At 35.0% G+C, this 12,678-nt stretch overlaps 1 protein-coding gene across 2 annotated transcripts in view; it reads right to left on the bottom strand.

Annotated features, from left to right (window-relative positions):
- The window catches only part of PBX3 (PBX homeobox 3), a 225,698-nt gene that overhangs the window by 43,320 nt on the left and 169,700 nt on the right, over positions 1 to 12,678 (bottom strand). For both annotated transcript variants that reach the window (XM_032165140.2, XM_032165141.2), the window contains exon 2: positions 9,382 to 9,623. In XM_032165140.2, the coding sequence (XP_032021031.1) occupies positions 9,382 to 9,623 (242 nt within the window). The remainder of the gene's footprint in view (positions 1 to 9,381; positions 9,624 to 12,678) is intronic.

Below are 12,678 nucleotides of genomic sequence, written 5' to 3'. Positions count from 1 at the left end.
CAGCACAGCTCTACGGCATCTTGTGGACCAATGTGCTAGGAAAAACTCTTTGGGAAACGCTATGCTAGGTAATCTTTGATACATTTTAAAAATTTTCACCACCATACATTCACACAAACACAATAAAAGCCCATTTGACTTAGGAATGTCCTTGATGAAGCAATATCAATTATTCATCTTATTACATATCAACCTTTTGAGTATGTCTTTAATATTGCGTGTGTCAAATGGGAAGCACACAAAAAAGCACTTGTATTGCACATTGAAGGAGGACTGTCTTGAGAAAGAGCACTTTTATGGTTAAGTAATGAGCAGAAGTCACTTTTTTCATGCAACATCATTTTTACTTGAAAACAAATATGATAAATTATGATTACATGGAGTTGGGTATTTGGCAGATGTTCTCTCAAAAATGAAACAAGTAAGCCTTCCATGTCAAGGAAAACAGCTGACAGAATTATGCCAATTAAAAAATTTGAGTTTTCAAGTGAAAATTAGAATTTTGAAAAACTTGCATCCACCATTGTAAGCTTAACAGTTTCCCAGTAGACTTTCTGATGAGTTCAGAGTTGATATTCATAAATATGATATTTTGATATTATAAAATGAAATGTGTCAAAATTTGGAAGATATGCATAATTCAGTAAACCTGTACTTTCCAAATGATCAGTGCATGATGTTACAAAAGCACGCATCGGTACAACAGCCATTCAGAGTGAAAACCAGACCAGTGATCTTAATTAAACAGAGTATAAAAAGTTAACTGACATGGTTTCAGGCTTCTCATTGCAACATACCTTTACAAAACTATAACTTGTCAAGGTTTGGTGTAATATCAAAAAAGAGTATTCACAATGATCTGAAAAGGCTATTAACGTCTTCTCTTTTGCAATAACATATCTGTGTGAGGTCAAATGCTCTTCATATACTTCAACCATATGACAACAGTTGACTGTAGAAGCAGATACGAGACTCAAGCTGACTTCTATCAAGCCCATAGTGAGTTTGCAAAAATGAAAAAGCAAGGCCATTCTTCTCACTAAATTTTAAGGTTTTTTGTTTTTTAAAAAAGTTTAGGTTAACATATAATAGCTTATTGTTATTTTTAAATTAATTAGGGTTGGCCCTGGTGGCTCATGCCTATAATTCTAGCACTTTGTGGGGGCGAAGTGGGAGTACTGCTTGAGCCCAGGAGTTCAAGACCAGCCTGGGCAACACAGCAAGATCTCATCTCTATAAAACAAATTTAAAAATTAGCCGGGCATGGTAGCACACACCTGTGGTCCCAGCTACTAGGGGGGCTGGGGCAGGAGGTTCACTTGAACCCAGAAGATCAAGGCTGAAGTCAGCTATGATCATACCACTGCACTCTAGCCTGAGTGACAGAGTGAGAATTTGTCTCTAAAATAAAATAAAATAGGCTGGGTGCAGTGGTTCATGCCTGCAATCCCAGCCCTTCAAGAAGCCGAGGCAGGAGGATTGTTCGAGCCCAGGAGTACAAGACCAGCCTGGGCAACAGTGAGACCCCATCTCTACAGGAAATTATTAAAAATTAGCTGGGCACAGTGATGCACACCTGTGGTCCCAGCTACTCAGGAGGCTGAGGTAGGAGAATCACTTGAGCCCAGGAGGTCGAGGCTGCAGTGAGCCATGTTCGCCCCACTGTACTCCAGCCTGGGTGACACAGCAAGACCCTGTCTCAAAAAATAAATAAAATAATTAGTAAATACTTTAAATTTGTCTAGTTTTAATTTCTATTATAATATTGAAAGACATAAACCACCAACCCAAAAGCTTTTACAGAAGTCTCCAATAATTGTTAAGAGTCTAAGTCCTAAGACTGAAAAGCTTGAGAACTGCTGTACCAGAGTATGGAAGTGTTTCTATGTGCACACATAACACTGCTAATTCCGACAAACCTAGCTCACTCATTATGGTAACATACATCTATGACAGGGCATATACCTTAATAAATAATTCAAGACTTCTATGTGAATGACACTTGAGATATTAGCTTTCTTAGTTTTTGTCTAGCTGGGTTTTAACCTCTCCAGAATGAGTGTTTGTCTATGGATTCTAAAGAGCAGCCAAAGACTTATATGAGAAAAAAGGGTTAAAAGCAAAAAAGTTTCTGCATCTAAAAACTCATAATTTGCTAAAACATTTGCTGAATGTCTCACGACTTATTAAGTGAAGCCATCTATGAATGCAAATACTGATGAGCAATTTGGCAATAGCCCAACATTCACAGAATTCACATAGCTTTTCTTTAAACCAGTAGTTCATACATGATTAATTAGAACATCTCATTTATGTAGTGTGCACTTTAGCTCATTACTCTAAGTAAAATCCGTTAAGTATTTACATTTAGATAATTAAAATCTGGGTACACCCTTAAGAAAGATGCATACACTTTAGGCAAAGTGATTTTTTTCCTTTATACCGCTGAAAGTAAATTACAGCCTCATTTCAGCATCATCTGTACCAGGTTCAGAGCAGAGCACAGTACTGCCTCATCACCTAGCTCCTTAAAAGGCATACATTTTTTAAACATATAAACACAGTAAGAATGATCAAATGATTGCAGTTGTTTGGAAAGGCCACCCAACCACATATTAACATTGATGCTATTTATAATATAGAATGCTCACTTCAAACATTTATCATATCTTACATCATGTCTATAAGATATATTAAAATAGACATTTGGAGAAATTTTTCCTTGCCTTATGTTTTCCAAGTGAAACTGTCAGTTACAAGCTTTCTGGTTAATGTCCGTAATATAAATATAGATATACTGTGGTTAATTGCAATATTTGGGAAATAAAAGTATGCCTTGAATTTTCTGATTAGAAGTACTGGCAGAAGCCTTTTTCTTTTAATCCAGCTGTTGAAAACTACCTAGGATGCATTTTTGTTTATGTGTTTAAAACACACACTGCAATAACAGTTAACATAGGGCATGGAAGATTTCATCTGTTAAAAGCATTTTCAATCAATTTTTATTATGAGTCTTTGTCTTTCCCATTTTTTCCTTTCTCCTTAAAAATCCAAACCAAGTAATACTTGAGGATTTAAAATATTTGGATTCTCAATAACTTTTTAATGATATTTTTGGCTAGCAAAACTGTCTCCTCAATATCTGTACATATTTGGTTTACACAGAAAATTAAAGTTTTCAGTGTTTTCTTTATTTTGTGGTGGGGCTTTTTTCATTGTGGATTCAAGATTCAACCTCGTTTTTGCCTTTAAGTTTATACTGTGGAAGTAAAACTGCAAAGTAGACAGTGGGCAAGCATTGATTTTGGGGGAAGTTTTATAATGATTAGTGATCAGATCTAAAAACTGAATTGGTCTTTTGTAACCATCAAGAAAAGCTAACTATAAACAGATTATAATATTCTAAAGCCCACTTTTGACAAGAAAGAATAAATATCTTTTAAAAAGTAGATGCCCCTCAAATCTGTACTGCAACTATTTTCCAAATGTCTCGCCAGCCTCACAAGTTAACTCTAGTCGAATACAGTAGATTTTGTATTTACTGAATGCTTATTAAATCAACAAATTTTTCTTGTTTTGGGATAAAAGTCTGCATTTAAAGATTCTAAGCCAACTAGAATGAGACCAATATGCCTAAGGAACAGCCACAAAGATGAAATAGCTGTTGTACCTCAACACTTCTTACCTAATTACATGGTTTAGGGACCTATCTCATGAGGGTTTTGTAAGGATTATATTATATAATGTATGTTAAGTTCTTTGCACAGAGTCTGGAGCATAATTAATACTCAGTAAATGACAGTTATTATTGATGACAATGAAAATGGTAATTTTATGAAATTCATACTATTTTTATATCATTACTCTGCAAGCAAGTCCACACTTTATCTAATATAGTTCTGCCTTCTCATTGCCTGAATAAGTACAAAAACTGCTTCCAAAGAAGTTGAAAAAAAAAAAAAAAGAGTATTCAAATGTATTAAATAAAACAATTAATTTTATTAATCAAGCTTGTGGTCATAAATACAATTGGTACATAGAGCCAATAAATTAGTAACTCAAAGGAAAAAAAGGGAACAAACCAAACCCTCCTTCCAGGCAAGGAAAAGGCCAAGCATGAAAGCCAACAGGAAGTAAAACTCTACCCTTGGAACAATGAATGACAAATCCTTGCTTTGGAACATGAAATCAGGTAGTATCCTTTTGTCTGTCCTGCTTAACCATTAAGAAGAAATAGCAAAATGGAATTAGGAGTTTACAGGCTGCACAATCCCTAATGTGAAAACATCAGCATTTTTTAATCTGATAAAAATAAAATCCTTTACAAGCAAAAGCTATTTTGCCAGCAAACCTAAGCACATAATGTAGAGACCTCAAAAAGCACAAGGATATGCTTTTACAGTGGTTTAAATTTTCACCCATTCTCCATTCCCCCTGCAATCTGTAAGTCCTCTGGTAGCCAAACGCTACCTGATTGGTCCTGAGCACATTCAGTGTATTCCTTGGTTCCACTGCTTTGCCTGATTTGGGGTGAGTTCAAATGATGTCTGTGAACTCAGAAAGCAGGTTCCCAGATGCTTGGGAAGGGTTGGGACCCTTACAACACTTTTGCCTTCAGCAAAAAAATGTATTTCAATATAATTATAGTAGATAGCTTTCAATATGTCATCTCTATTATAGCAGCTGTAAATTATGAGTGAATTGCCTGTGTACAAGCATTTCTTCTGGTACAAGCAAAGTGGGAGAGCTGCATAGAGCATGATATACCTTTTCATATTTAACTGAGAACAAATGTTGAAGTCAAATTTCATTTGCAAAAACCAATGTGTCCATTTCCTTTTGGTAGGGTGGTGGAGGAACCAAGAAACACCAGCTCAATAGAAGGCCTTTACTTCTTAAAAACAAGGCTTCCCAGGAACCTTGGCTTAAATTCTAGGAACCCACCTATTCTAACAGTGGTCCTTTAACCATAAGAAAGTATTTGCAAGGTACAGTAAAGGCATTTTTCAAAAGTTGTAGCTAATCAACAATAAGACAGAGAAGCAACTAGGTTTGTCTCTTACCTAAAAAGCGAGGCAATGTACCCAAGATGAAGTACTGTAAGACAGTTTGCCACAAGTTTTGGAAAATTATCATATTCCTGCTGGGTGTCAGAATCAACAAGAAGAAAATAAAATAGTTTTGTTTCCTTTTGGGTGGCAGTAATATTCAAGAACCTTACCCTAACATATATCCCATGCCTAATATTTCAAAAGTGTTTATAAGTGAATTTTTAGATGGTTATCATCAAGAATCATTAAATCTGAGCCTATGTAATAGAGACATATGATAAAAGAACAATTTTCTGGAGGGAAAAAAGACAGGATTTTAAAGACAATACCATCTCTAAAACATACACATAAAACTGAGCCTTGCAGCTTGGATTTAATTTTGCTCAAACTGTAGCTCTAGTCTGTCTGCTTAGCTTTGTAAATGTGGCTGTGCTTATAAGGTACTTTAATTTACTGCAGTGGTGATGTTTGTTAATTTTATGGCAATCTAAATCTAAACAGGCTTCAGATACATTTTCATTACAGCTTCATTGTGAAACACAGTAGAGTGAATAACTCTAAGATTCTAATGTAGTTTATTTCTAAAAGACTCAACACAATTTTCTGTTGAAGCCTTTGCCTTAACATATATGTTCTTCCTATTTACTATTAAGCTTTCTGTCACTCAGAGTACCCATGTTCACTTTTAGGAGGAAAAATATAATTTCTGGAAAATGATTAAAATGGTTGTTTTTGGCCAGGCACAGTGGCTCACACCTGTAATCCCAGCACTTTGGGAGGCCGAGGCAGGTGGATCATGAGGTCAGGAGTTCAAGTCCAGCCTGGCCAAGATGGTGAAACACTGTCTCTACTAAAAATACAAAAAAAAAAAAGAAAAAAAATTAGACAGGCGTGGTGGCAGACGCCTGTAATCCCAGCTACTCAGGAGGCTGAGGCAGGAGAATTGCTTGAACCTGGGAGGCGGAGGTTGCAGTGAGCCGAGATCACACCACTACACTCCGGCCTGGGTGACAGAGTGAGATTCTGTCTTAAAAAAAAAAAAAGTTAAAAAGTTGTTTTTCCATCTGCTGTATTCCCATTTCAAATGCAATCCAACATGGGAAAATCAGAGAAAACCAGAATGTACCTGAACTATTTTCCAGTTCTACATGGGTAGCAGCACAATTCAATGAAAAAGGAAGACATATTTTCAGAAACTGATTTCAACGTCTGATTCTGACACTAACTAGATGTGCGACATTGGACAAATCACTTACCCTCTCTGAGTCTCATTTTCTCCTCTATAAAATGGAAATTACAATACTATCTATTTCAGAAATCCTATCCCTTCTTAGCTCTGCTTAGCCCTTCTTGTAACACCAAAGCATGTCTCTGAAAGGACCATCCAGATAAATGCCCTTGTACCTTAAAGAATTGAAAGGAAAAGTTGACTGTTTTGGGTCAAAATGTACCGATCCTAATAACTTTGGAGAACTACAGTCACGAGAGCTATAAAAGCCAGCCCCAAAGACAACTTAAAAGAATTAAATGCTGCTACATCACTTCTAAAACAATTCCAAACCTACAGGAGAAAATATGTAAATTAAAATTCTGCTGAATCTACCAACTAGTCTTCATACCCCATTCATTTGTCCCTCCTATACAGATTTTATATATCTATATTTTTCTATCTGAAAGTATTAAAATGAAAAAGGAACTATATATTTAGATCATTATTAGGCTACTGATTATATACAGAAATAATTCATGAATATATTTTTAAACTCAGTGCTTCCCAATTTGATCTTCAATCAAAAAAAAAAAACAGAGATAAATGTATGAAGAACATGCCTATACATGTATATTTTAAAAGCCAAAAACAAAACAAAATAACAACAAAAAAACCCTGGTGATTTGATGCTGGTATAAGCTGGGGCTAAAGTTACCTAAAATCTCATGGAAAATTTTGTAGGATATTTATAAAACAGTGAGACTCAGGACCTCATCATTGACTGACACCAGCTTCACACAACTTCCACCAGGGTGTATGGAGAAAGTAAGGAGGCAGGTGTAAAGACACATGGCAAGAGGTAGTAAGGAACCACCTTAATTCCTCAGCCAAAAAACTCGGGCCATTTGGCCTCTAATATTATATCTCTTTCCATGCAAGGTGACTGGTAGTGCTTATCTAGTAAGTAGGTATAGTTATTTTAGCATAAAGTTATACAATTAGGATTATACTACAAGTAAGAGTCATTTTCTACTGTTTATGCTCAGGGGCAACCTTTTCAACCATGACTTATTTTGTTTACTCTCAATTATTCAAATGTCAAATCAGAAAGTGGGATTTTTACATAATACACACGATTATTTTTCCAAAATTCTTATTTGTACATTTTCCACCAGAAGTTATTCTTACAAATAAGACTAGACATACAATTTTAGATCCCAGAAAATCCTATTCCAAAAATAGAAAATATCTTATAATATTAATTTACACTACTTTTTAACTTAAAGCTATACAAATTTTTCTACTCTTCCTCAAAACACACTCACCTCTGGGATAGGATTCAGCATTTGCTTAATACCATTGTATCCAGAATATCAGAAAAGGCAATGTGAAAAAACAACAACAATATATACAACTGAAACTATACAGGGAACGTAGAGGAAAAAAAAAATCAGTATTAAAACTGATCAGGGGTTGCCAGGGATCATTGGGGAGGAAAGAATAAAAGAAGAGAGGGATGAATAGCACAGAGGATCTTTAGGGCAGTGAAAATACTCTGCATGATCCTATAATGATGGGTACATGCCATCATAAATTTATCCACATCCATAGAGTGCACAATACCAAGAGTGAACCCTATTATAAACTATGGATTTTGGGTGATAATGATGTGTCAATGTAGGTTAATCAATTTTAACAAATGAACCCCTCTGGTGGGGGATGCTGATAATGGGAGAGACTATGCATATGTGGGGACAGGAGGTTTATGTGATATCTCTCTTCTTTCCTCTCGAATTGGTCTGTGAACTTAAAACTCCTCTTTAAAAGAGTCTTTAAAACACACACAAACATACACAAAACTCACCAGGACGCCCATTTCACACTAAAGTGTGTGGACTTTAAAAAGTACTTGCCTACATAGTGAAATACTCATGGGTGAAATTATAGGATGTCTAAGACTTGCTTTAAAATACTCTTACCAAATTGGGGCTAGGTACACAAAATAAGAGTGGCAGAATGTTGATAACTGTTTATCTGGGTAAAAAGTATCTAGCTGATTCCTTATTTGGGGTTGAACTCTATGAAATTACCATATTCAACTGTTTTTGACCTCAAAACTTAGCAATTTCATAGGGTTCAATCTAATACTATTCTCATTATTTTTGTGTACATGTATTATAAAATGTTTCATAATAATATGTTTTAAAAATTACCTTCCAAATGATAAATCTTATCAAATGAGAATTCCTCAAACTTGGCAGCTTTTCAGCATTAAACTAACAACTAAAATATATGTAAAAAGACCCACCAATATTTTACTTTATTACGTTAAATCTGACTCACTTGTTTTTCCCCACATTTTAACATCTCTGAAATGTGAAAGCATTTTATAATCAGTAATATTTTATAGCTAAACTAGCAGTATTAATTTTTTCTTGGTGTTACATAAAGATGCAACTTAAAATCAAAGTTATCTGAGATTCAGTATGGTTAATATAATTGCTGAGAACCGGATTTTTAACCCATATTCTCTTTCTAATAAGGAATTTAGCACAAAATGCCTTGCCTAGCATTCCCTGTCCTGGGGTACCCATAATTATCTTGGGAGGTCTCATACTCAGAGAAACAGGCCGGAACCTACTTACTTGGTGAAGTTCCCTACAGTCTGGCACAATCCATAAGAATTAATTCCCAGGAGGATTCTGGAGCTCATAGCATAGGAGGGAAAAGCTCACTGTGCAATGCTTCCCTTCAAAAGTGATTAAAGCTTATGAACAAGGCTAGTGCATAAATGTTAATTATACAGAGCTTTGAAGAGCACCAAGTGGTGAGGTGAGAGGGAAGAATGACTGCAGGTGTGGTAATAAGGGCACGTGAATGTGCGGAATGAATAAAACTAAAACAAGTAGATGGGATAAAATGGGTAGAGCTCCTCCTCCAAAATCTCAAAGGGTCTTCATTTCATGAATCCAACAATTCACTTGGATTTTTGCATTGATCTTATTTATTTTGTAATCTGTGTTAACACCTACCCCTCACAGCCCTCAGAATTGGTTAGCATGGTCTAATAGAAGAGCAACAGAGGGTGTGTGTAGGACTATGAGAGTGGCGGCTGCTGACCTGTTCATATTTCTCCAGTTCTGTGTGATAGATTTGTCTGATCTGGGTCAATTTGGCTCTGTAATCTGAGTGTTCAATAGAGTTATCTGAAGAACCTCCAGAGGCTGCCGCGGCTGCAGCTGCTGCCGCCGATCCCCCACCTTTCTCAGGACCTGAAACCCCTTCTGCCAAAAGCATATTGTCCAGTCTCATTAGCTGGGGATCGGGAGGGTCCTCCTCCTGGGCTCCTCTGATGCTGAGACCTTCAAGGAAAGAGAAAGAGAGACAGAGAGAGAAGAAGCGAGAAACAGAGGACAAATAGTGTGAGTATTTTGTTTATTCGAGAAAATGATCAAACAACATCAGCGTACTACAATTCATGCTGAGAACTTCATTGTTCACATTTGATCAATAAGTTTGAATAAGTATGAAAATTATTTTTAAGATAATGTTTACATGCACCCTAGAATTTTAAATACCCCCCCACCACCTCAATTTACCACAGATTAGATCCTTAGAAAAAGGTAACCCTGGCTTCCTGGAATATTTTAATCATCCAAGCTTCCCAGATTTAGATAATTTAAGCATAAAATGGGAAGAGGGTAAAAAATCGAATGTTTTAAGAAAGAAAGAAAATAATTACAGGGATATAAAACAAACTCATCCAAAGGTGGTTATTCTGTCTTTCTCTGTACAGTTGGAGAAACAGAAGTAAAATTCCCATAAAATAATTAATTCACAAGCTGTAATCAAAAACTGAAAAATAAACAAGATTAAAAGAGCTTTTCCGTCGTGTGATTTCAGAAGAAGAATACATACATTATGAGGCAATTAGCTACACTTAAATATATATATTATTAAATGAATATTGTTAAGCAATTGCCAGCAAACTATAAAACAAGGATACTAAATATGTATTAAAAATGTGCCATTGACATGGCAATACAGTGCCGGCACAGTAGTCTCATTCTAATTTTGCTTTTAAATCAAGAACTTCCTAAGTGATGCCCAGTCAGCAACCTCTTCTGAGTACTATAGATCATAGCTGACAATTCATAGGTTTAATCAGGTCACACAGGCTTTCTGCCAAAATGTTTTCAACAACACAGAAGACAAAGTTTTAAAATAATTATCATGGTATAAAAAGCACTGGAGTCACGACAGCTCAAAATCAGTATTTTCATTAATGTGTAACATAATCTAAAACATCCCAGCCCAATTAACCTCTGTAAATCTGCTTCAAAGCAGGTTCCCTACACTAGTTACAAGGCTTCTTGGGGAAGAGGGGAAAAAGAAGTTGGCACCTTGCTTGTTTGTATTTGGATTCTGTCTTTTGAGTCTGTGCCTGTTGTTGTTTATCCACAGCGGTACACACTTTGTGTCTAGTGTAACTTACATGACATAACATGTACAAGCTGCCAAGTACTCAGCTGATCACCAACTCTGATTTTATATGCTAACCTAAAGCTACCATCGATTCTTTTAAGAACAGATTTCATTCCTAGATGCGCTGAATTACATCCATGGCATGACAGAGCTCTTAGTTGCCTTAACACAAATGCACAACTTTAATTTCTTCCCCAGAACACTTTAAAGCTGTCACTTTCATTTAATATTATACTTCAGAATAATTTCAACTGGATAATAAAACTAACTCACCATAATTTAAAATGATATTTGTTATCTATTCAGAGGCAAATAAGGTTTGAAAACTATAATATACTAAGACAATATATTCATTTAGGAGAGCAAAAATATAACTCATAAAATGCATATCAACACACTGCTGATAATTAAAAATAGGCAAACATAGTTGCTGTTTCTCCTATAACTAAAAGGGACTGCCTAATATTGTTCTAGAGCTGCCATGTATTGGTTAAGTTTGCATTTTTAATTTAAATCTTTAATTTCCTCTTTTAATTCACTTTGTTAAATGTTAAAAATCTCATGACCTGTACATGCTTGTAGTTCACACAGCAAGTTTTTTGTGCATTTGGCATGCAATGAGAGCTTACTGAGCAATCTCTTATACTGCACTTTGAATTCTGCTTAATTTTTTTTTCTTGTTTGAGGACTTCTCAAGTTTCTCCATTTTCAATTGAATTTTTGTCCACAGTTTTGTGTTTGTTGATTTTTGTATTTACATAGACACTGGTGCCTCTCCTGAAATGTGTTTTTTTAATCTACCTTCAAGTTTCCTCCAGGTTTCTAGTTTTCCCCTTGTAGTTAAACACATTAATCTTTTCCCTACGGACATATGGTGAAGTACTTTAATAGCAAATTAACTTCCATACCCAAAATGATTACACTTCCCTGCACATGTATGGCAAACAAGAGAAGCTCAATGACTAACATACAAGGAAGTACACCATAAGAGAAACAGAAGGAAATTCATTAGGAAGAAATGCAAAAGGCACAAAACTAATTAGCCATCTATGATACTTTTATACATATGTATATAAATATGTATATAAACCATTATTATCATACCAATAAGAAGCAATCCATAAGGTCAATAGCCATGGACACAAATAAAAACAATTGTAAGTATACAGTATCAACTACTATAACATTTTACTCTTATAATGAAAAAATATCTTATTTCTAAAATTATCAGTAAATTAACACTAAGTGCTTGCCTCAAGAACAGGAAAATATGTTTTAATGCAATCCTTTGTATTTACTTTATAAATTATGTGCATTGAATTTCATCAGAAAAATCATTTCCTGACAGAAAACTCATATTTCTTTAGATGAAAAGTACTAAAGCACTTGGCAAATAGGCAACACGAAGAAGACTATCAATAATAAAGGAATTTTCATTTGCTATTCTGAAAAGTGAATCAGTTTCTTTATTAAGCAAAGTAATGATTATGGGATCTTTAAATACTAATACCTGGTTTCCAAAATTACTTTCAATTTGAATATTTCTATTTATTTTCTTACTTAAAAACATTTAGTTGCCATTTTATTCCTCATCCTACCTACCTAGCTACTCACTATTACTTAGTTTACTAACTTTCTAGAGTCACACTGGCTTTTAGTCATAATACCTACTCCTCTGGTCACCTATGAACATTTTAATGGGTCTAAATTTGCAAGGGCCAGAATGAATCAGACTGTGTGGTTATCAAAAGATCTTGATGTCTTCAAATTGAAACATGGTAAAACAATCATTTAAAATTTGATGGTACTTGTTTTTAATCCAAAATGTACGTATAATGAAACATACAGAGGTTTATAAAGGTTTACATCTAGGTTCTTTGGTCATCACAACATAATAAAGTTTAAAAAATAAACAAACCCTATTTGCAATCT

Source organism: Hylobates moloch, unplaced genomic scaffold, assembly GCF_009828535.3.
Source record: "Hylobates moloch isolate HMO894 unplaced genomic scaffold, HMol_V3 SCAFFOLD_10, whole genome shotgun sequence".
NCBI classification, from domain to species: Eukaryota; Metazoa; Chordata; class Mammalia; order Primates; family Hylobatidae; genus Hylobates; species Hylobates moloch.
This window is presented reverse-complemented; position numbering and strand designations above follow the sequence as displayed.